The 26,397-nt window shown below is 42.1% G+C and overlaps 1 protein-coding gene across 1 annotated transcript in view; it reads right to left on the reverse strand.

The window, feature by feature from the left end:
- The window catches only part of cnmd (chondromodulin), a 62,180-nt gene extending 36,451 nt beyond the window's left edge, over positions 1-25,729 (reverse strand). The window contains exons 1-4 of the mRNA XM_073043206.1: positions 25,571-25,729; positions 24,904-25,041; positions 10,473-10,613; positions 6,683-6,796 (exon numbers count right to left, since the gene is read on the reverse strand). Of these exons, the coding sequence (XP_072899307.1) occupies positions 6,683-6,796; positions 10,473-10,613; positions 24,904-25,041; positions 25,571-25,642 (465 nt within the window). The 5' untranslated portion in view covers positions 25,643-25,729. The remainder of the gene's footprint in view (positions 1-6,682; positions 6,797-10,472; positions 10,614-24,903; positions 25,042-25,570) is intronic.
- Between the last annotated feature and the right edge of the window lie 668 nt (positions 25,730-26,397).

A 26,397-nucleotide genomic window follows, 5' to 3' on the forward strand; every position in this document is an offset into this window, starting at 1 on the left:
GCAACAACAAGAAGACCTCATCAACCAATCTGCTGAGAATCTGACTGCACGGGGCTCATTCTTGCACTGATTTGATAACTTGTCCACATTGTGCAGGTGAAGAGAAAGCGTCATTCCTCTTCTTGGTGGTCAGTTGGTCTGTGCCTCTTATCAAAAATTAATGGAAAGCAGTTACTGCGTTTCTGACATCTCCCAGAACACTACCACACTTTTCCATAAGGGGTAGAAGCACTGTGGGGATGGGAGGTGGCATTTTGTATTTCCCTGTGTCATGGGCATAGGTCAGGGTATCAAAAATAATTGTAGAGACTGTCATAACTCTACCCTGTAAAAGAGATCATCAGCCAACAAGACCTGAATCTTTACAGCAGTGAAGAACTTCTAGAACTAACAGGAAAGAAAGAAAAAATATACGGTCTCTTAGAAACAGAGACGGGATAAATCATTACCACAAATAATAAACATCAAATGCATATTTTGTATCTTCTTTCATTGTGAGAGACACAATAAACATAGCAAAAACAATTATTTCAGAAGTTGTGCAAGAAGCATGGATTTAAAAGCATGATCTCTCAATATAATGGGAGCTCTTAAAATAAAGATTATTTGCATCAACTAACGTGGCTGTTACAAGACAGCTTTTCCTTCAATAGTGGGTCAGAAGCCGGATGACAACAGGATACAAAAGCATACTGCAGTATTCGGGGCGGCACCCGGGTCAAAAAAAATTAGAGTGGTGTCCTCAAAAAAATCCCCTTAGCTACAACATTGAATATATCCTGAACCACTGCTACAAGATGAAAGGTTCTAGCTTTGATGAATGTCATGACAGAGCCCTAGATAAAGACAGGACTCTTACTTTATGCCTATTCATGGCTCTTTCATCACCATCAGGCCTGTCTTTGCAGTGGTTTCACACATTTTCTGAAGCAAGATTAACATTTACAAGTTGCAGTGGCAGTGACAAAGGGATTGTATGGGCCAGTATGAGATTGCCGTGTGCCCAGTTTCCTCCAGGAGGAAGACCACACCATCTGCGGAGGAACTACCTACTGCTCATTTTGTATTTCTGTTTATGCCAATCACAGATAATGATCTCATTTACATTTTAATTGGGTCCTGCAATAGATAGGGAATATATGCTGTGCAAAAAAAAAACTTCCTACAACATTGTGACTTCATTCATATAAAATCTTTCTTGAGTTCCTTCTGCTGTGAATTTGGGTGGCTCTTTGCTGTTTGTTCTCTGACAACACAACATGAAAAAGTTGACAGCAACACTGACTTTGTGCAACTCCACTTGTCATACAAAACAATATTATCAGCAGGCCTAAACTTTTAGGTACTTCAAAGGAAAAGTGAAAAATTCTAAATCTGAGGTCAGTACACTGGTGGTAAGAAGCTCCAGATAAACTTGATGAAGCTTCTGACTTTCCTCAGAGTTCTTTTCTTCCTATTTCAAAGAGGAATGTACATTTGGATACTCTGCAAATTGACTTTGGATGCTCTGAATTGGAAAGTAGAGATGTGATGATTGATAGCATACTCCAAAGTTCAACTCTTTCAGTGACTAAAATTCCACATTCACATCTGCCTAAATATCAAGCAACTAGAATTCAAAACCTAAAAAGAAGCACATATTTTTGGCCCGTTTTTGGTTCTTTTTAACCTGGCATGTCAATATAAATGTAATGTATTTATATGGAAGTGCAATCCTGTTGCTCTGGTTCACATTGCATTTTGTCTCCATTATTAGCATGAAACACTTATAAAAATCTCAATTTATATCTCCTGAAAGTTCTACTTTCTAGTCTGCTGCTAAAATGGTGTCTTTAATAGTTTACTCCTGGCTTGTGTCTCCCAAATACACCCCAGAAGACTTCTCATCATTGTTTTCATCTAATTTTCATGAACAAATGATTTCTTCAGCACTTCTCTTGATTCATCAATTCCTTAACACCTCTGTGATTAAGCTCTGTGGAGTCATTTACTTACAAATTTTCTTCACTGCAAATGTAGTTCTCAGATCTATACCTTTTAAAAATATTTTTCAGTTTCCTGGTGGTCAGGGGTAGTCAAGCCTTCTGAAGAAAGCATCATTCACTCAAGATATATATACTCACAAATAAAGGATTCTTCATTGATTATCTTGAGTGAGAATAGTTGGTGCTCTGAAACATAATGTCAGCACCAGTCAACCTGAGAGATAAAACTGGGAAAAAAAGCTAAATCTCTAGCTCTAATAATCCCTCTTTTAATTGTGGGCTTATTTACCACATGTTAGATGTAATAAGGAGACTTCCTTAGATGATAATGTTTAAGAACATAGAAAACAGAAACAGCCCTTTGGCCCCTGAAGTGTATGGTGAACATGATGTTAATTTACACTAATCCCGTCTGTCTAGACATGGTCTACAGTGACCAGAACTGCACACAATACTCCAAATGTAGCCATTCCAAAGTTTTAAACCTCTGCAATGTGGTTTGTCAACATTAATACTCATTGCCTTGACTGATAAAGGCAAGTATGCTGCACTTATCCTTTGCCTCCCTATCTACCTGTGCTGCCACTTTCTGGGAGCTATGGACTTGTACCCCAAGATCCTTCTCTACTTCCAAGGGCATCACTATCAACATTTTTCATATAATTGCCCTCCTAAAGTGCAACACCTCACATTTGTATGGATTAGAATAATTTAGCATTTCTTTGCCCATACTAGGAATTGATTCTTTATCCTTAATGACCTACCCACAGTACAGCCAATTTTCATATTGTCTGAAACTTACTAAGCAGCCCACCTACATTTTTGTCCTTTATATATATCACAAACAGAGGTCCCAGTTCTGGTGCCTACTCGTTGTTATATTTCTTCCTTTTTCTGGAGTTTGAAATACCTTTGGTTTCCTAGTTCTGGTAAATGAACTTTGGTCCAAAATGTTAACCCTTTGTTTCCCCCTCTACAGATGCTGCATAATCTATTGAATATTTACAGGATTTTCAGTTATATGAACCAATTGACTAATGAATAAGGCTTTTGAGGTGAATGCACATCTGCACTCCCAGATCACTCAGACAGGCATTGTGTTCAAGAGTATTGTCCATTAAAAGGACTGTGCAGGTTCCATAAAAGATGGAAGGATCAAAATGCAAGGTTTCTGAAAATGTCTTCACTATCTATTTTAACGAAGATACATCTTGTACTTGCATAGTTTCAGATGTCTACTTGTCCTGCTTGTACAGTCACTTGTAGATCAAATGTGAGAAAATGCAGAAATATATTTCCTTACTCTCAAATGAAATAAGAAGTGTTTTTGAATTTCATTAGTTACCAGTTACGTCTAAATGCCCATTGCATACATTCATTGTCACTCCCAGAAGCAACCTTGTTAAAATGAGCTTGTTGTGCCTCATAAATATTGTGTGATTTCATTACATTACTCCCACATGTTCTGAAGTGGTTCTTGTGCTTTTTGCAAGTGCTAATGAGATGGCTGTCCATTAAGTGTCCATAACTTTCAAATGGTTCTCCTATATTGGCCAAGTATAGAATGCGTGTTGGTCAGATTGCTTTCTTTTGCTTTATCTTCTCAGTCTCTTATTATATATGCCATGAGGATGGCAATATATCCTACAGATGTTCCGTGATTCCAGATGACCAACATGCTGAAATCCATATTTAGCTACTCTTTTACCAACAATTATATTTTGCAGTACCAATGAGTTTGAAATTATCATTCTATTTCTCCTTGAGTTATTGATGCATTGCTCTGTTGGAAGTGGGTTTGCTGAAATAATGGGAGCCCACCATATTAGTCTATGATCTGTAAGTGTATTTACTGGCTGGATTACTAAGGTTAAAGTGGAATGTTTTAAATTTTCATATTTCTTGACCTTGTTAGTTTGTGACCAAATGTAAAATTTCTTTGCTTTCTCTTAAGCATTTTGAGCAATGGAACGCGCATTTTTGTTAGCTACCAAAAATTACTTTCCTCTTGAGTCCTCAGTCTGATTTAAAGCTCCTTATCAATATCTATCTGCAGAAAAAGGAAAGATCTTATTTATGAATCTTTGACGTCAGCTTTGTGACAATGTAGCCTATTTATATATTTTAAATCATGCAACAATAAACATTTATCATAAATATATATTTTTCCTCTCACCCCTTACTGGGTGGTGTATATGTGTATTTTTCCTCTACCAGAGGCCTGGAAGCTTGAGGGCTCAGTTCTGATGAAAGGTCTTGGCCTGAAATGTCGACTGTACAGTACTCTTTTCCATAGATGCTGTCTGGGTTCCTCCAGCATTTTGTGTTTGTTGCTTGGATTTCCAGCATCTGCAGATTTTCTCTTGTTTGTGCTCAGCGCAGTATCCTTGCTGTTACTAGTAATGTGGGCTCTTCTGGTTCAAGATCTCAGGTGTTGTTCCCGGAATTTGCTGGCAGCACTCTCCCACCAGGAGTTAAGGGTGTGCATGCGCGCGCACACACACACACATGCACGCACACACGCACGCACGCACACACACACACACTAGGTGTCACAGCTCCAAGTGCTCCTATCATCACTGGGATTACTCTGGCTTTAACCTTTCACATCCCTTCTATCTGCTCTTTCAAGACCAGGTATTTCTCCAGATTCTTATATTCTTTCTTCTTGATGTCGTTTGGGATTGCCACATCCATTGCTGCTGCCTTCTTCTGTTCCTTGGCAATATAACTATGTCTGGTTGATTGGACAATACCTGCTTATCAGTATGTATCTAGACTCCCAAAGGATCTTAGCTCTGTCATTCTCCACTACCTCTTCCGGTGTTTCCTATTTGGATTTGGGAGCGTCCGATCTATACTCAGTGCAGATATTCCTGTACACAATTCCTGCAACTTGGTTGTACCGTTCAGTGTATGCTGTCCCTGCCTGTATCAAGCACTCTGCTACTATGTGCTGGATGGTTTCAGTGGATTCCTTGCACAGTTTGCAACGTGGGTCTTGTCTGGTGTGATAGACTCCTGCTTCTATTGCTTTTGTGCTCAGTGACTATTCTTGTGTAGTCATGAGCAGTGCCTCTGTGCTGTCCCTCAGCTATAAGACCTTCTTATGTTAGCAATCTCTGACATCTGATATATATGAGAAATGTCTATTGGTACATGATTTTAAATTCAGATTCAACATTCGTATAGTTTCACCTCCGAGTTTATCAGTTGGCGAATGCGTTGTTAAATTTATAACTAAAGAGGGACCCTTAGCAAAGTCAGTTTTCCAATCCATATCTTTAGCTTCGGTAAATTTGTGACAGAGTAGATGTGGACATCCTTCCCTACTTCTGGTGCTGTTTCTATTCACTCTGTTTTTGCTTTATTTATCGGTCTATTGAATACAGTTTTTTGTTTTTGATGTGGAAGTCATGTCACCTTTTGTCATGTTCCTCTTTTCAGATTGACAGACGATTGCTACAAATTTCTTGCAGGCCTTTTAAACATTGGCTTGTTCCTGTATGGTCCGATATAAACAGTGGCCGTGTTTCAGTCCACTGACACCTTTCCAATGAGAGTTCGTTCCTTCATCTAACCACTTGAAGGCAGACTGAAGCAACTTGTACCTGAAGATTCAAATGCATCATAGACCAGTTTTCCTACTTGTAAATGCACTAAATGTGTTCCTACTGGCAGCATACAGTGCTTATAGCAATCACATATTCTATATATGAGACCATATATAGATTATCAAACATAAACCCACCATCCTGGTCAAAAACGCTTTCTGAGCCCTTAGACCAAGAATTCTCACTATCTTTCTTAACAGCCTGTCAATTTAATAAAAATCACATTCATTTTTTCAATTAAAATCTTAATTGAACATAGCCCCTCAAATTGCAATTATATATTTTATGAAATCTTCGACTGAAAGGTGTTAGGTGACTGGTCAAAAATTAAAGTCTAATTAAGCATCACTTTCTCTAGATTAGTACATGTATAGAATCCTCATTATTTCAATTTTCCAACCTGCCACAGACATTATTTAAGGTGCCACCTCTTTCTGTCTCAACTGAATCTAATTTGCATATCAGTAATCCTATTAATTAGTCCAGGTGGGCTCTGGCTACTAATAATAGACAAGGGGGAAGGTATAATGTATTGCAGCTGCTCATTTATAATAGAGTTACTGCTACCCCGTCATATGCAAATTGTTCTGATTTTTAAAATTACATGATTAAAATGAGTTGAACCTACTCTATCAACCATTATTCATCTTGCCTGCTATGTTATCAGGCATTAACCTATTTAGTTTAGTTCGGCTGTGCATTGTGCACACAGCTCTGTGTTTTTTATTTCATACCGTTCTTACGGATTGTCAGCCAGCAGACATCAGGTGTTTTTCCTCAACAATGTCAGCGTATGAAATTCATAAAATCTGAGCAACTAGGCCAGAGTCCCTTACAAATCTGAATGTCACACTCATGGGGAACAGCTTACCCTGCAGCAGGCTGTATCTTTGACTGATTGACATGGCGAGGAGGTCTAGGGAAATCAAGAGGTCTGCAAATTATGCATACATTCAGTTGAAAGATGCTGCAAACCACAGCTCTAAATAGAATTATTAGATTCACTTTCTCCTTTTAAAGATTTTGTTACCTGGGTCTTGCAGATCTAAAATCATTAGAAATTCAAATCCACTTAACACCTACAAGCTCAAATGAAACTGCTTCTGTTTTCAGACTCTTGATATCCGGCAGATGTGCTTTAGCTTGCACTTTGATGTAGCACTTCTCTCCTCCAGCAAAGCGAATTCCTGTGATTCCCTGTTCAACAGAAATTACCTGCAGTTAATAATCTATATGCATGTCTGTAGCTTTTCATGTTACTGAGAAGGAAAAAGTGAAACAATTTGGAGTTTTGTTCTCAGCTATTCAAGGAACAGTAGCCCTAGCTTGCGGTTCAAGCCCGCTCTGAAGACCTGTGCACTCAATTCAGGCTGCACTGAGGACATGTCGGGTATCATCCTCTCAGGTGGGTGCAAACTTGATTTGAGGAAGGATGGGGGGTCTCTTCCTTGTGTTGTGATTCATATCTCCCTGGTATGAAGAAGATCACACCAGAAGATTATCAGAGCATCATCACTTTGCTGCTTTGGGAGATTGCTGTGCACAGATTTACCACACCAAAGCTTGAAAAAAAAACACATCAAAGATATTACATCACCTGAGATTATAACATACCATGTTAATGCAAATTCTTTCTATCTTAGCCTTGATATATTTGGCTCTTAGCAATGTGCCTTAGAAACATAGAAATATAGAAAACCTACAGCGCAAAACAGGCCCTTCGGCCCACAATGCTGTGCTGAACATATCCTTACCTTAGAAATTACCTAGGATCATCCATAGCCCTCTATTAGGCAATCAGTGTTCTCACTCAAAGGGGACTGGAATATTATGGAAAAATAAAATGCAGAATCCAGTGCTGGGCTGTAGGTGCCTAATGCAACTTGCAAGAAGCAGAATGTAAAACCTGTTCTGCCCAAAGGGTACTGGATGAATAGAAGGCAGAACCATCTTAGAAACTGGATGTTTGGAGCCAAGAGGGATAGGTATCAAGTCATAGAGTGATAGAGCACTACTGCGCAGAAATAGGCTATTTGGCCCATCTAGTCCATACTGAACTGTTATTCTGATAGTCCTATCAACCTGCACCTGCATCATAGCCCTCCGTACCCCTCCCATCCATGTACCTATCCAAACTTCTCTTAAAATTTGCAATCAACATCCACTACCTCTGCTGGCAGCTTCTTCCACACTCTCAACAACCTCAGACTGAAGAAGTTCACCCTTAGGCTTCCCTTAAATATTTCACCCTTCATCTTTAACCTATGATCTTTAGTTCTAGTCTCATTCAACCTCAGTGGAAAAGCCTGCTTGCATTAACCCTATCTGTACCCTCATAATTTAGTATACCTCTGTGAAATCACCACTCTCTGAAGCTCCAGGGAATAAAGTCTTAACCTGTTCAACAACTCAGGCACTCAGGTTCCAGCAACATCCTTTTAATTTTCTCTGTACTCTATCAATCTTACTGATATTTTTGCTGTTGGTAAGTGACCTGAACTGCACACAATACTCCAAATTTGGACTTACCCAATGTCTTATGCGACTTCAACATCACATCCAGCAATCAGTACTTTATGAAGGCCAATGTGTCAGAAGTTCTGTTTTGGCCGGCTTCATTAAAAGCCTGTCCCCTGCTACTGCACTGAATGACAGTGCACTGCCTGTGCCCCTCCCTTAGACCTTAAAGTTTGACTTATAGCAACTGGATTGCAAATCAAGACACACTTGAATATCAAAATGATTTCAGACGAAGATAGATTGGTATAATTCCTTATGAATCAATATACACGTCATTAACAAGAACCTGAACAATGTATACGACCTTAAAGGTCGCAAGAACATCTCAACATCTCAAGAACAAAATATAGTGCTGAGACTGTTACTAAATAAAAACAGAACACTAACAAACAAGGGCAGAAATCCCAAAGTTAGGTCAAAGAACCAGATTTTAAGGGGTCTTGGAAAAGGAGTGGGGGAGAGGCTTAAGGAGAGAATTTCAAATGGTACTGCTGGTGTTGAAGGCAAAATTGGTGATGACAGAACAATTAAAGCTGGAAATGACAATGGCCAAAATCAGAGGGCTAGAAATATGCTGGGAGGCTACAGAACAAGAGAGATTACAGAGAAAAGAGGGGACAAGACCATAAATGTGTTCAAAAGCAAGGATGAGAATTTTATTGACTACTGTGGTGTAAACAGGCAGGGAAGAACTGTGCAACTAGGGACATACAGAGCAGTCTTAGATGACTTCCAGCTTTTGTAGAGCAGAATGAGGCAGGCCAGCCAGGAGTGTGCTGGGAGAGTCAAGTCTACAGGTAACAAAGACAAGTTCTGAGGGTTCAGCAGCACACAAACTGAGGCTGGTGTGAATCAGACAATGTTGAGAAGACACAACTAGAAAGCCTTTGTGATAACAGAAATATGGGGTTGGGAACTCAAATCTATCACACACGAGAAATACTGACCAGTACAGAAAACAGTTTAGAAGTGACATTGTGGTGTAGAAAATAACCACAAAATGATGACTTTGGTCTGCCCTATGTTTAGTTTTATTTTATTCAGTATGTTGGGCAGTCTTTTATTTTATGAAAGTTGGATGGGGCTCAAATTAGGTGGTGAGTTAAAGCTAGTTGTCTCCACCACTCATGTGGAAAATGACTGTTCTGGACAATGACAGCACAAAAATGAGAAGTAGGAGGATGTCAAGGATGGGGTCCCATTGGATACTGGAAGCAAAGCGGAGGAGAAGCCATTGCTGAAGGTTCACTCTCTATCGCTTAACCGCCAAGAATGAACCAAGTGAATACTAAATGGCAGCGGTGACTCGTGAGAAGAGCAAGGTGAGGTGACTATGTCAATGGCAGTAAGATAGTTAAGAAAGACAAAGGGAGATACATTACTGAGATGCCATTAATGATTCTAATCAACACTGTGGTGGTGTGAAAAGGGCTGGAAGGTTTCAAGCCCAGAATTTTGGTGAAGTTGTGTGTATATTTGGGAGGTGATAACATGCATAGGAAGACTAGAGAAGAAAGGAATATTAGAGGCAGAGCAATAGTTTACAGGAATGGAGAGCATGGTTTGTCATTTTGAGAAGGTGAATGACAATGGCATAATACCTAACTATAAGACCCATTAGCAGTGTCACCTGACAAAAGGAGATAGGAAGGAAAATTGGATGGTCAGTAGTTTATCGAGATACAGTGAAGGGTTAGAGGTGTGCAGAACAAGTTTGCAGAGGGCATTATGGGGATGAGGAAATACTGAAAGAAGTGAATTTGGGAGTAGGACAGATTTGGTAGGCTCATTTCTTTTGACAATAAAATTCCATGGGCTCTTTGCACTCATTGGAAGAGATGTTGGAGTTGATGGGGAGAAAAAATCTAAAAGGCAACTTTTAGAGAGGAAAGAAACTGTAAGTTAGTTCTGCATTTCAGAATTATCCTGTTTTTCTTTAGTGAATTGTTTTGGTGGACAAGAGCAGGGATATGGCAGATATAGGGATATAACCATGATACTGTGGCGACCCACTTTCTGCACAGGCGAACTGGCTCACAAATAGCCAGCGCGCGGGGGGAGACTTTGGTAATGCACCTCTGACATCATTTCCACCCGGGGAGGGCGGGCGCTAGGGATTTAAATGCCAGCGCCGCCTAGTTTGAATAAACTAGTCTCGAAACGACTTACCGACTGCATGTTGTTATTTCTGCGCTGTGTGTAGCACATCGCTACAATATGTTTTTATATGGCAGAGTCAAATCCAATGATGAGTGGGTAAACAAGGTGCCATCCATGGCTATTAATATCTGCGTTCTTAAAATGTGTTAACTATGGAAACATTTCTTAAGATTTAATTCACTGTTTAACTTACAGTTTGAAAATCATGAATTTCCACTGCCTCTTCATTACCACTTCCAGTTCTGAAAGTCTCAAGGTTGTTCTCAGTGTCAATTTCCAGTGATGCATCCTTTACCTTTCCATTGATGCTCATGCTATAGTGCATATTGTACACCTGCAATCAGACCAGTGGTGTTATTGGCAAACAGTCACATTCCATGAACCAAACATACACTGCACATTCAACATCTGCTTAAGATGGCCGTGTATTTCTGCTTTGTACAAATATGACAAAGCAAGACGACTGCTTTCTCTTCTAACAGAATAAAAATAGGAAATACTGGAAAAACTCAGGCAGATCAGATACTATGTATGGAGAGATAAATAAGGTTAATTCTTCAGATTCTTTTCAGTTGGAGTTGAGTGGAGAAGTGATAAGGGATTTGTTAGTGTTGCTGTGAATAATAAAAGATGCTGAGAAGACAATGTGATAGGATCACATTTAGAAAATTCCTAGTTTCCCAGATGACCAAACCAGTTCTGGTTCCAAATGCACAGGGCTATCTATTTTACTCTCTGCTCTCAAATTAGTTATCAGTATTCAAATGTGCCAAAGACAAAACTATTATTTCCTGACCCACACCTCTCACAAACTGTTCTTAAGCTAGCTCCTAAGAGGTGCATAAGTGCTAATTTGACTGATGATTAGGAAAGCCTTCCATCCACACCATGCTTCATTTGATTCTGTGAACAAATTGGGCTATTTCTGTTTTCTGGAGAAGCAGAGGCTGATGGAAGTTCAGAAAGGTGTGAGCAGCATAGATAGGGGAGACAGCTGGTATCTTTTTCCCAGTGTCCAGAGGTGAGAGGGTGTAAGTTCAAAGGAGATTGGTAGGTGCTTGGAATGTGCTGTCAGGGGTGGTAGTCAAGGCATATACCATACAGGCATTTAAAAGGCTCTAATGAATGTGCAGAGAATAGTGGGATATAGACATTGTGCAGGAAGGATTAGTTTAGATAAGCGTTTAATTACTCATTTAATTAGTTTGGCTTAACATCATGGGCAAAAGGCCTGCTCCTGTGTTGTACTCTTCTATTCCATGTGCATGATTAAGCTCTATCTGTTGATCACCCCTCAGAGATACAGATAGAAACAGGTCCTTTAACCCAACTGAATTTGTGACGACCATTTATATTTCAATAACATTACTTAACTTCATGCTTCCCATATTCTCCCAAATCCTGCAGTTGACCACTTACCAACCCACAAGGAGTATTTCTTTGAAATGCGGGATGAAATCAGAACTCTCGGGGGAAACGGGAAGAATTTACAAGTCCACATGGTGAAGGTCAGATTGAACCTGGGTTTCTGGTACAGTAAGGCAGCTGTGCCATAGTGCTGCCCGTGTTAGCAATTATCTGAAAACTAGGCCTTCATGAAAATTTAAAAAGGCTCACATTGTTATGTAATTTTAACTGCAAAGAAGAAAAAGCTAGCCATTTAACTGCTATACTAATGCGAAGGAAAGAATGTTGTAAGACACTATCTTGTATAAGGTATCACTTATCAAACATAAAGGTTATGTACACTTGAATACCTTTCCTTCTGTTAAGTGCCAGTTCAATGGCCTCATTTTTAATATATTATCAGTGTTGCTGTGACATCCATTCATATAATTAATTGTTTTATTAGTGCTCTCTGTGAACCAATTGCTCAGATTCATTGCAGTGTATCTAGAACTATAATGTGTGCAAATGGTTGAAGATCTGTACAAATGTTTCTACTCATGTTGAAGATGGTGTCTTGGCTGCCTGCTTCCACTTCATCAAACTCCTCAGCGAGAGCAAAGACCATTTGCACGGAAGAATGAGTGTGTGGTATTACCCACTGGAACTTTACTGAGGAATACTGAAATGCAGACTTGGTAAAGGAAAGTATCACACGCACTAAATGAATTATTGGCTCATTTAAAATCTGAAATAAATCATTTTGCATTATCGTTGTTCCTTTGTATCTCATATTGAAATATTTGCACTGAACAGCAATTCAAATTCTCCAAAATGGCCAGGATAAATAAACTGGGCAGGCAGGCCTGCTGTTTTATTTTTAGACATTTGTTCAACATGAAGCTTTTACTAATGTAATTTCTTTTATAGCATTTTTTTACAGGATTTAATGTGGCTCAGGTCTGACATTAGACGATGACAGCTGAGCAGGAGTATTCCCCCCTTTCAGACTACTTTACAAAAAGAGAGACAAATGTTTCTGCTGTTTCTGGGGTAACAATATGTCATCTTCTCTCTAAATCTGTTATCTGCTCTTTGGATTAGATTCTGAAGACATAAGTAAGCAAGAGCAAACTGGAAACCCATTTTGCATTTCTCCTGATTTTTTGTTTCTATGACAGTTAAAATCAGATGGCTGGTTTCAATCATTCACCTTTTGCTCTATCAGCCAAAGTCACAATCCATTTCTGCACATTATCGGGTATACGTCTAATTGTGTCGGTTCATATTTTGCAGTTACATTTAATGTAATACTCTGAATTTAAAATGAATTAATCCAAAGTTAAAGGTTTATCCACCTATGTAAGATCACCCCCAGATATCTTACTGAAAAGCCCAAGGTTATCCAATAATGTCTTACACTCAGGCTCGAGAAGTAAACAAATGGAGGAACTCAGCTGTTTTGATTTCTGGATGGAGTGTGAGTGGAAATGTTGGAATAGGTTTCGCACTTCCTACAAATGCAGGAGTAAGTGCCTGAGGAGTGATGAGTGGGGAGGGGTGAGCAACATAGGGAGTCCCAGAGAGACTGGATCCTGAGGAAAACAGAAAGGGAGGATTTGACTGGAGGTGGGATCACATTACAGCTGGTTCAAGATACAAGATTCAAGGTTGTTTAATGCCATTTCCGGCACCAAAGTGTAAGGAGAACAAAATAATTTCTCTGGATCCGATGCAGCACAATAAAACCACAAAAAGATAAAGATCACAATAATAATTTTAAAAAACACATTAGATATAAATACATAAGATAGCTTATGTACATAGATTGATCGTATGTCCATAAAGTGACACAAGGCTGTACATAAGATGACTGACAGGAAATAACTAAGTAGTGGTGCAGTTAGTTGGTGGAGGTGTTGGTCAGTCCTACTGCTTGGTGAAGTATCCACTTCTGAGTCTGGTGCTCCTAGTGTGGACGCCAGTGGATATGGTCTGGTGTCAGTGACACATTAGGCAGTTCTGCCTACCTGTTGTACGGCCTTCATGTCCACCGTTGTGCAGTTTCCGTACCAAACAGTGATGCAGCATGTTAAGATGCCCTCTACTGCACATCTGTAGAATGATGTGAGTAAGGATGTGCAAAGGCACTTCAGCCTCCTCAGAAAATAGAGGTGCGAGTCAGCCTTCTTGATTAATGCTGTGTTAAGAATGGAGGCTGGTGGGAGGAAAGCTAAGGAGAAATGAGGATTCTATCCCTGACTGCGGGGAGGTAGAGTGAGAGTGAGCGCAGGAAATGGAGGAGATGCTGGTATCGACTTCATTAACGAGGGTGTGTGTGTGGGAGAAGGGGACACATTTCCTGATAGTGGAGCTTGGGCTCCATCAACCAGAGTGGGGTTGAAGGGGAGATACTTCCTGAAAATGGAGGTCATATCAGGCCTGCACAGTAGGGACATCTGAGTCTCCACCCAGTGAACAGGAGTCACCTGCCACTCATTTCTAACACATTACCTGCAGCCTATTTAAACACAACTTGCACCCTCAATCCTTGTTCACTCTTTCGAACCAGCTGGCCTCAGCCAGTTACTCCTAGCTTTCAGTTATCCTGTTGCATGAAATATCTGCTCTCTCTTACTTTGTGGCCCCTCATTACAGTTTGTTAGTAAAGTTATTGCTCATTGGTCATTAGTCTCCACTGCAATGCATTTGCTTCAAGGCTCCTCTGCATTTCCTGACAGTTAACCTGGCAGAGTATGCTTGCTTAAAGGAAGTTGGCCGTCAACATGAGCCCAAGGTCCAGAAGCAGCAGGAAACCATTGACCATCTGTTCACCACTCTCAACCAACTCTCTGTATCAATACAGGAGCCCTGCGGCTGTATTGAGTTCCTTTGAGCCCTGGGCTTTGGTTCCTGAATGCTTCGACAGATCCCCAACCCAATATTGCAACTTTCTGTCCTATTGTGTTTTACATTTTGAGCTTCAGTCGACTCTGTGTTCTATGGACTCTGCCAAGATTGCCTTTGTCATCTCTCTTTTGACCACCAGATGTGAGGTTTTCACCACTGAGATGTGTCGGGCTTTCGACCATCCGGGAAGAGGAAGGGAGGCAGTTTATCGAGTACGTCATCTGCTTCGAGGCTCACACATGGCGCTGGGCTACACTGTGGAATTCAAAAGCTTCGTGGCAGAGTGCAGCTGGAATGCAGACGCGCTGTAGGCCCATTATCATCACGGCCCCTCGGAGCACTTGATAAGCGAATTACCTACCTGGGAGATGCCTACCGACCTTGAAAGCCTCATCACTCTGTCCTTCTGTACTGACAAGCATCTCATAGAACAACCCTCCAGGTCATCTGCTAGAACCCCAGTTCTCTTCCCAGAACTACTTCAGGCTGCAGGACCCTCATCATTAACACCTTCAAAACCTGAGTATTTAGGCACAGCACCCTTAACCCCCCCCCCCCCAACAGCGTTAAGTGTCGGTAGAGAAGCAACTTGCGCACTTTCTGTGAAGCAGCCGATCACCCGTGCATCAATTGCTCTGTATCCCAGAAAACAGCACCGCCAGGTACAGATGAGGAACCTTCTATCTGGTAAGCTCCCCTCCAGCCTCTTGTTCCAGCACCATAGCCTGACCCACTTACTCTGTCCGACTACACACCCTGACTGCTCTGAATGCACAGGAGGCTCAGAAGGATTCTGCCCCAGTAGGCGACTTTACGGACTAGATAGATAGATAGATAGATAGATAGATACTTTATTCATCCCCATGGGGAAATTCAACATTTTTTCCAATGTCCCATACACTTGTTTTAGCAAAACTAATTACATAAAATTACTCAGTAAAAATATGATATGCATCTAAATCACTCTCTCAAAAAGCATTAATAATAGCTTTTAAAAAGTTCTTAAGTAGTTTACTTAGATACATTAAATACAATCAACCCCGGCACTTTAACATATCTTACTCCTGGCGGTTGAATTGTAAAGCCTAATGGCATTGGGGAGTATTGACCTCTTCATCCTGTCTGAGGAGCATTGCATCGATAGCAACCTGTCGCTGAAACTGCTTCTCTGTCTCTGGATGGTGCTATGTAGAGGATGTTCAGGGTTTTCCATAATTGACCGTAGCCTACTCAGCGCCCTTCGCTCAGCTACCGATGTTATACTCTCCAGTACTTTGCCCATGACAGAGCCCGCCTTCCTTACCAGCTTATTAAGACGTGAGGCGTCCCTCTTCTTAATGCTGCCTCCCCAACACGCCACCACAAAGAAGAGGGCGCTCTCCACAACTGACCTATAGAACATCTTCAGCATCTCACTACAGACATTGAATGACGCCAACCTTCTAAGGAAGTACAGTCGACTCTGTGCCTTCCTGCACAAGGCATCTGTGTTGGCAGTCCAGTCTAGCTTCTCGTCTAACTGTACTCCCAGATACTTGTAGGTCTTAACCTGCTCCACACATTCTCCATTAATGATCACAGGCTCCATATGAGGCCTAGGTCTCCTAAAGTCCACCACCATCTCCTTGGTCTTGGTGATATTGAGACGCAGGTAGTTTGAATTGCACCATATCACAAAGTCCTGTATCAGTTTCCTATATTCCTCCTCCTGTCCATTCCTGACACACCCCACTATGGCCGTGTTGTCAGCGAACTTCTGCACATGGCAGGACTCCGAGTTATATTGGAAGTCTGATGTGTACAGGGTGAACAGGACCAGAGAGAGCACGGTCCCCTGCGGCGCTCCTGTGCTGCTGACCACCGTGTCAGACCTACAGTCTCCCAACCGCACATACTGAGGTCTCTCAGTCAAGTAGTCCACTATCCAATCCACCATGTGAGAGTCACTGTGTATGCAGATTGGACTCCTTACCAAGCCCATCTGTTACCCCCTCTACATCATGGCAATTGATGAATGTCCCTTGGGGTCTGTGATGGTCAGAACGCACACACAGTTTATGCACATGAGCATCAGAAAGCACCACACGCCCATCTAATTCCTCCTAATTGACTCTTCCAACACTCCTCTCATCTCGGTTGACTCCTGCCTCTCCACTCATGATCTTACTGCATCTGGTCATCTGGTTCACTGCTGAGTTATGGACTCACATGCTACACCACCTGCCTGCATCCCCAGTTGACTTCGCCCTGTAAATCCATAGAGACAGAGGAAACTCTCAACTTCACCAAACTCCCACAGGGATACCATGACTTAGTCATCGCCTTCAGTAAAGGGGAATCCAGCTCCCTGCCACCTCACTGGCCACATGACTATGTGATTGACATCCTCCTGGGCATACTTCTCCTGGAAGCCATCATTCTCCCTCTTGCCTCCTGAGACACAAGCACAAATGACTACGTTGCCAAAGTTCTTCAATCGGACAAGGCTTCTTTCAACCATCCCAGTCCCCAGCTGGTGCAGGATTCTTCTTTGTCAAAAAGAAAGATGGGGTCTTTGTCCGTGCATTCACTATTATGAACTCAATAAAACCACCACTGAGAACCTCACCCCTTGATGGACAGTGCATTCAAAACACTCCGCAGGGTCCAGATCTTCACCAAACTGGAGCATCCAACCTGACCTGTGTCTGCCAGGGGGATGAGTAGATGATGGCATTTGCAACACCCACTGGCCACTTGGAATATCTGGTGATGCCTTTCAGTCTTTCCAACAGACCAGCTGTTTTCTAAGCCTTCAGTCATGAGATACGCAGATGTGTGTTCATCTACCTTGACAACATCCTCATCTTCTCCAAGGAAGCCCAATACGTCTGCCATGTCCATTCAGTCTTTCAGCATCTCCTTGAAAACCAACTGTATTGCAAATTAGAAAAATACCAGTTCCTCACCCCAGTCATTTCCTTCCTGAGTTATGCCTTTTCACCCACTGCATAACTGAGAAAGTCTGTATAGTCGTTGAATTGCCCTGATAATGCTCCCTCAAATAGCTACAGTGCTCCTTGGGATTTTCCAACTCCTGCCACCATTTTGTCAGGAGCTACAGCCAAATTGCCGCTCCTCTCACCTCCCTCACCAAGTCATTACCTTATGAACAACCTGGTCTGTTGCTGTGGACATAGTTTCGAGGAGCTTCAGAGATGCTTCACTACCACTCCCATTCTCCACCCTTCAAAGCCCTCCAGGGCTTTTGTGGTAAAGGTGGACCCATTTGACATGGGTACCAGGAAGGACCAGACGGGAAGACACACCTTTGTGCCTTCTTCTCACTCATGTTCAACTCTACACAGTGCTGTTGTGGAGTAGAGACAGGGAGCTACTTACCATTAAATGGGCCTTGGAGGAATGGAGACATCGGCTGATGGGAAACACTAAGCCTTTTCTGATCTGGACAGACCATCAGAACCTCATATCCACTTAGCAGATCTCCCATCTCAACCCACATCAGGCTCGCTGGGCCCTCTTCTTCGAGCAATACAACTTGAGCATCTACCGACCCAGCTCCAACAACACTAAAGGGGATGCTCTGCCATTGCAGCTTAACTCAACTGAGATGGAGATCAACCCTCAGCCCACCATTCTATCTTCCCAGATCCTCACTCTGATCATCTGGAACATTGAGAATCAGACTGCCAGACCCTACACCGTGAGCCTGCTCCTGCGGACCCACACACCTGATAATCATATGTATGTGCTGGCGACTGTGCGCACTGAGGCATGACGGACCTTGAATTTTCTGCAACGCTGCTTCTGGTGGCCATCCATGATCACAGATGTATGTTGGTTCATTACTGCCTGCCCTCAATGTGCCCAGTCCAATTCCTGCAGGCAGCAGCCCGCTGGGCTCCCGCAGCCATTACCAGTGCCTCGATACCTGTGCTCCCACATCACCGTGGATTTCATCACAGATTTGTCACCTTCTGATGGGGTCATGGTAATCGTTACAGTCGTGGACCAGTTCTCCAAATCGGCCCACTTCATGGCGCTTCCCAAACTTGTGTCAACCGCTGAGTCAGTGGACCTGGTTCTTCAGCAAGTACATAATTTGCCTCCATGACATTGTGTCAGACCAGGGCCCACAATTCATCTCCCGCTTCTGGTGAGCCTTCCGTTCTCTCCTCTGCACCTCAGTGAGTTTGTTCTCTGGCTATCATCAGCAGAGCAATGGTCAGTCCGAAAGAACCAAACAGCAAGTTGAGAAGTTTCTGTGATGCTTTGCCACCTCAAACATTTCCACATGGAAAAAGAATCTGCTCTGGGCTAAATGATCTAACCACCACAGATCTCCTCTGCCACAGGTATGTCACCATTTGAAGTACATCAGAGCTACCAAGCTCCATTGTTCCCATGGAGAAGGCAATGGTGGTGGTCCCATTCACCAGGGTCTTGGTTGACTGATACCAGAATGCTGGAAAAGGGCAAGGAGGGCCATCCTAGCTGCCAACTACGCCTAAATGTCATTGGTGCCCAGCCAGACTATTCTGGCCTGAGGACCATGTCTCACTGTCCACCCATGATCTGCCCTTGTGCAGCAACTGCCATAAGCTCTGGACCCAGTTCATTGATCCCTTTAAGGTTGCCAGTCACATTAACGCAGTCACTTACTGCCACCAACCACTATCATCCTTCAGGATCACACCTACCTTCCACGTGTCCTGCCTTAAGCTTTGTCCATGGACTACTCAACACATCTGAGCCCGCACCACTGGAACTAAGAGTGGCGGAAGGTGGTCCAGTGTTCATGGTTCGCTGGCTGATAGATTCACATTGTCTTCCACAGGGTGGACAGTACCTGGTCGACTGAGAATGGTTGAGCCCAGAGCAGAGGTATTGGGTGCCTTCTAGTTTCATCTTGGGTCCATCACTCATCGCAGGACCCATCTGGATTGTCCTGGGCTATCAGGAAGAAGGAAGTGGGAGGGTCCTGTCATACCTTCACCTACAAGCACTTCTCAATCTCCACCCAGCTAAAAGGAACCATCAGCCACTCATTTCCAACTCATCCCCTGCAGCCTATTTAAACCCGGCTCTCACCCTCCCTCCTTGTTCACTCATTGAACTAGCCAGCCTCAACCAGTTACTCCTAGCCTTCAGCAAGTATCCATTCTCTCTTATTCTGTGGCCCCTTGTGGCTTGTTATTTTGTATTTTATTATTAAAGTTATCACTCACCGTTCAGTCATCTCCTCTGCTCTGTGTTTGGGTCAATCAAACCTCTTCTACATTTCCTGATGGGTTACCTCAGATGCCCTAGAGTAAAAGTGTCATCTTGAGGACAAATGTGGTGCAGACAGAGAAAGTGAACCAAAGGATTGACATCCTTATTAGTGACAGGATGGAGGAGATATAGTCTAGGTAGTAAGGGAGTCAATGCGTTTGCAGTAAATGTTAGTGGATATTTTGTCTTCTGAAATGGAAGCATAAAGATTAAGAAAGGGGAGAGAAGTGTCAGATATAGTCTAAGTGCATTGGAGTGCAGGATTGAAATCAGTAGTGATATTGATGTAATTAAGAAGTTCTGCTCATGTGCAGGAGGCAGAACCAACGCAGTCAGCGGGTAGTGGAGAAAGAGCTGGTGAATGATGCCAGAGTTGGTTTGGAAAAACCCCACTCGACATAGCCAATGAAAAGGCAGGTGAAAATGAGTCCATGTGAATGACTATGCCTATAATTTTTATTTATAGAAAGTGAGAGGAATCAAAAGAGAATTTATGGAGGGTAGTGGTAGTTCAAGAGAACTGATTGAATCTATGCTCTAGGTAGAAGCATAGACCTGAAGGCATTCCTGATGGAAATTTGAGCCATATAAGGACTGGACATCCATGGTAAAGATGAAGCAGTCGAATAGAAGTGGTTAAAATGGTGGAGAGCATGTGAGTTGCCCTGGATGTAGGGGGACAATATAGACTCATGGTATGAGGATGTGAATTCAACAAGGCAAAAGCAAGCTGAAACAACACGCCTACCAAGGCAGTCCTGTTTGTGAACCCTGAATAGGTGACAGAAATGGACAGTATGGAATTGGGAGACTAACAGGTTGGAGGCTGTAATGGGAAACATCTGCAAGTGATGAGATCTGTGATGGTATTGGAGACAGTGGCATGATGATCACTAGTGCAGGAGTATGTATGAGGAAGTGCCTGAGAATTACCAAGGATTTTTGCCAGATTATAACAACACCTCCCTTGTCTGCAGGTTTAGCGAATGTTTGACATGGTGCAGAATGAGTGGAGAGTTGTGCATTCAGAGGGGTGAAGTTAGAATAAGTGAGAGGAATGGAGGTCAAAATGGTTGATCTCACATCAGTAGTTGGAGAACTAAAGAGAGGGTAAAAGGTCAGGGATGTTTAAGAGGAGGAGGAGGAGTGTTGGAGAAGAGAGAGGGCAATCAGAGAGGGTACGAAATCCTTGGCAAAGGGATAGGCACAGAGGTGGATGTGATGGAAGAAGAACTTAAAATCATGATTGGTCTGCAGCTCATACAGAGAGACTAACCCTCTCATTGGTACATCCTTCACCAAGGGAATCACTTCTGTTATGCTGATCAGAGTTGCAGCAATATTCAAGATTCAGCTGATTCAGTCATTCCAAGGTTGCACTTTTAACCCTCCAGGATTTGGTTGTGTATTTCAAACCCTTTTCACTTTTTCAATGACAGTTGAAGAAACTAATATTTCATGTTCTTTTTCCAGTTCAACCTTACCAATTTCAATATGCAGTAACTGTGCTTTTTCTTTCTTTCCCCATTAATTCACTTACATTAGCTTGTCCGCCTCAGTTTTTGAACTGGTCTCCTCTAATGGTCATAGCTCCTCCAGATTTCATATTATCTGGCCACTCAAGTTCTGAATCCAGATCATTTACACAAATTAGGAACAGAATGATCATACCATTGATCTGCTAATATCCTTTTTGGAAACCAATATCCCCCTCTGTTCCAAGTTAATTAAATGTACTCATTGTTACTGTTCCTTCAGCTCGTTGAGAAGAGACATGACAGAGGTATATAAGATATTTAAGAGGAATAGATAGAGTAGACAGCCAGCACCTCTTCCCCAGGGCACCACTGTTCAATACAAGAGGACATGGCTTTAAGGTAAGGGGTGGAAAGTTCAAGGGGGATATTAGAGGAAGCTTTTTTACTCAGAGAGTGGTTGGTCCATGGAATGCACTGCCTGAGTCAGTGGTGGAGGCAGATACACTAGTGAAATTTAAAAGACTACTGGACAGGTATATGGCAGAATTTAAGGTGGGGGGTTCTATGGGAGGCAGGGTTTAAGGGTCGGCACAACATTGTGGACTGAAGGGCCTGTACTATGCCGTATTGTACTATGTTCTATGTTTTATGTTGTTCTTTATACTAAGAATCAACAGAGCTTTGAATCTAACTAATTGTGTGGAATTCCATGCAAAGCCCTTTGAGTGGAACAGTGCACAGGACTTAACAAAGTTCACAATAATGATAGCTTAAAAAGCTCAGGGAAGTCAGATAGAAAAAAATCTGGATTTATCATTGGCAAGGAACTTAGACCTCAACAGTGTATTTCTGATCATCAATTCCATTTTTTTAGCATGGAATAGAAGTTAAATTGCTCTGAGAATTACCTATGATCATTTTTAACATCTGTGGAGAATGTGAGAAGTTATATATGGAGATTTTCAATCTTCCAGTGGTTTCAAAATGCACAGCTCCAGTGATGACATGGTGACACCTGTTCCAAGGAACGGACCCTTGTTGTCTTCACAACCTGGAATGCATTTGATATGGCCTCAATACCCTCCTGATGCAAGATGTCAGGGCGCAATGTAACCCAAAGATTGACAGGAATTGGCAATATCCCAGGGACAAAATATCCAGGGACCATTTTGGCCACAGTCTAATATCCTTATCCTGAGTCTAGATCGAAGTCCATATCCAACTCTTGACCCAGGTGTGGTGTGATCATCTTTGACCATAAAGCTGACATAGTAAAAGTGGATTATGGTCTGTTACGAGTAACTGAGATAAACTTCTAGTCCGGCAAGGTGAAAAGAGGTATTGGAGAAGTGGTGAGTGGGCCAATGAGAGGGCAGTGCTTGAAGCAACAAGATGACAGCTCAGTGGGGAGGTAGTGAAGCAGTGGTGAGGGTGTCAAGGAGTAGGAAATAGAACAGTCAAGAGTAACTGAGAGGAGCAATAAAACAGAATTGAGGGAATGATGTGATGTGGGGAAGCAATGAGAACTATGCCATTTGTGCCTTTAGACTTGCCTGAAATTATCAGTATCTGATTACGTACAGTTCAAATAATGCCAATTATAATGAGTGGTTCTCACTAGTGGTTGGAATTGTATCTCTGGAACTCCCCACCAAAAACTATGTGTACATTATCTCTTTCCTAACAGATATTAGTGCTCTCAAATCCTTCAGTGCTGCCTGATTAGTATTGTATGGCTCAGGAAATTTATTTATTTTCAGCTAATGAAGCTGCCTAGAATTTCCATCTCATCTGTAATAAATCCTTAAGGATTAAATTGGATAGTGTTGGAAAACAAGGAAGGGGATCACAATGTACCATTAACCTCCACCTGCTGGGCCGTTTACAAGCTGTACACCAAATCTGTGTTACCTTCTCATTTTATTATTCAGTGGCAAACCAGTTCTGACCTTCTGAATGCCCATTCTAATGCCACCTCCCACCAAATACTGTGCTAAACACAGGTGTTGATCACACACACTCATATCACTTACTCCCCGACAAGCTCAAGTAGTTAGACCTATCTGTTAAAATACCTACCACTCTCTTACATTGCTCCAAGTCTCACAGCTCCCAGGTGCATCGTGCAAATAGATTGTAAGTCTGACCGAGGATCTCCTCCCTCTTGCATGAAATGGTGGGGTCAGCAGCAGGGCTGGAAGGGTGGAAAGTAGTCCAAGCAGAGTCTCCGAAGACCTACCACCAATGTTTTACAAACAGCTTCTCCCTCCATTTTTTTTAGTAACCTATAATAATTTTTATCTTTTGCACTGTACTGCTGTGCAAAATAACAAATTTCATGACATTTGTCAGTGATAATAAACTTGATTGTGATTCACTAGTCACTCTGAAATTTTGTTGGAAGTAATTACACTTACAATCAGAGGGGAAAGGAGAGGGAAGGAGTGGATATAGAATAAATAAACTGGACGGAAAGTTTGAATCTGGGCTGAGGACAATGCCATGGGATTGATTTTTAGCTGGGTGACTCACTGAGTGAACACCTTAACACCACAGTACTTTGGCATGTGGACTAGCGTTGAGCAGCCTCTTTTTTTCATTTTTCCATTCCCAGTTGCTTTACCTTCCAGCAGAAATGGGAAGGAAACATTTGGAAATGAGCCTCTTGTTTCAGACAAAATCCCAAAGCCTCCATTTCCAGCTCCTTATCTTTCTAGACCGTGTCTCTTGCAGTGCAAAAGGGACAGACATACAGTATATTCAATTTAGTTTAATATATTTTGCCTGTAATAGCCTGGAAAAGAGCAGCTCTCAAGAATTACCAACTTTTCATTCATTGAAAATTCCTGTCTGGCAGATTCCTTCCTCAGGGCCAACAGAGCAGCACCTCTGATCTGTGGAATTCCAGGACATAAGCAGGGCCTTGTCCTAACCCTGGATTCCTTGGCTCCAAAGAGACTGTTTAGCAGCTGGTGAAAATCCATATACACTTCCAATGACCAGCACTGCTGGCAAGGGGAAGACTGGGCTGCGAACGGGGCAATGCAATCTGGAAAGTTGGTTTGGTTTCTTCAAAACTTCTCCCAACTTTTAGTTACAAATGAGAGGAGAGGCTAGAGTCTTCCCTTCACCAGCGTTTCAACATTCACCGGGTTTAAAAGAAAATATTTTCCCGTTCCCATCACTGCATTATTACCATATAGCTATGTCAAAAGTTGATTGACATTCTTTACGAGGGCTCATCTCCTGTCGGGATTATTGCCAAAACATTTAACCGTTCACTTTCTTTTGCAAAAGTAAAAGGGTTTAAGACGATATAAGTGGGACCCTGGCCGGTACTGTGCAACAGTTTAAAGGGAAGCGACCGGCGGTGATCGAAGTACAGAGTTGATTCCGTGAGCGATGCCACACACCAGCCGACCCTAGTGCCGCCAAGAGACCATCGAAGCTTCACACAACTGGTCGCTGGCTTTGCACCTCCACTTTTTGATCAAGTTTCCCTTCTACTTTACCCTTTCTGTTTGGAAAGGGTGGAGGGGCTAATAATTTCATAAATATCGGGGTTACGTTGCTTACATTTTTGTCATGGATCTTCCAGAAGCAAAAAGCTCCAATCGCTCCGAGGACCAGGAGGGCAGAGCCGGTGATGAGAATCACGGCGCCGATCTTCAACAGGCGGCCGCTGCTCGAGGGTTTGACGGCCACGGTGTAAGCCTTGAACAGGGACAGAAATGAACTCTTAAACGGCAGCAACTTCAAATTATAAACTTCAGCAAAAACGCCAGCACCGCTACTGATGATAGAATTACAGTCTCACGCACAGCGAGGAACTTTGACAAAACAGTTTTGAATGAATTTTGCCATCAGAAATGAATAACATATGAAACTTTTTCCCTAAACTTAAATTGTAACAAATCCTGCGCAATTCAGTAAAACCTGTCCGGTAAACAATGGGCTCGTTATCCCGGCACCTCCACTGCCCCTTCTGAACTTCAGTTGCCACTTCATTCCAGTACGCTGGAATATTTTTAAAGTACACAGCTTCTTGTCATGTAAAGTGGCGGAATTGGTTTGCAATAATTTGCAATCTATTTCATATTATCAAAGAAACCCTTAAAATTTACACACTTCGTCTCGTTTAACTAATCTTGGAAACTTTGTTTGGAAATGGGTCTAAACTTTATGTAAATGTACCAGGGACGGAGGCGCTGAAGACATTTTATCCCCTCTCCTATGTACTTACAGGCGGCAGGCATTGCTCCACGTCAGCTGGCCCTGCCAGGGCTATGGGCACTTTTTCTGAAGTTTCTGCCATGGTGTCTGTGCGGCACTGACCCTCAGCGTCCGTGGATAATCTCTGTCCCCGCCGCAGCAGGCAGCAACGTGTTCTGAATATCTAACAACCTCCGCCTCCCCCCCCCCCCTCCAATTCACACACACACCTCTCATATTCCCTTTCACGTCATTTCCAACCGGAAAAGCTCATTGGTTAAGAATATGATAAGTAGATTTTATTCTGATTAAGTACATTAAGAAAGTTTAACTAAAATATGTATGATAAATCAACATATAGAATGCCACAACTAATATGTCCTTTATGATATTTCCAAATAGAAATATCAAAAATGAAATAAATAACATAGTAATGTGTGAATTTGATGTTAAAATGTTGAATTAAATATGTCCTTTTAGCTGACATTGCTTTTAATGTGGTTTGGTAGATACCAATAATTAATGACAGTTTATTCATTAGAACTGGGAATGTGTGCCAATTCATGTTCTTTCTCCCTGGCTCATTTTAATTCTAGCAGAACAAGAATAGGAATGGTTAATGATGACTTGTAATGTCTGATACCCAAGGCTCCAATGTGGTTTTTGTGAGAAATTTAGGGATTGTCATTGAAATTTTCCACCCTGGTTTGAACACTTGTAAAATTATTCTCAGTCGATCTGATACAAGAAATAAAATCAGTCAGGGCTCTTATTTCTCACTACTATTCAGACACTGGAATGACGATACTGTATGAAATGGTTACCAGCAGTGAATTATTGGCTCCTTTAAGTACCAAA

Source organism: Hemitrygon akajei, chromosome 4 (genome assembly GCF_048418815.1).
Source record: "Hemitrygon akajei chromosome 4, sHemAka1.3, whole genome shotgun sequence".
NCBI lineage: Eukaryota > Metazoa > Chordata > Chondrichthyes > Myliobatiformes > Dasyatidae > Hemitrygon > Hemitrygon akajei.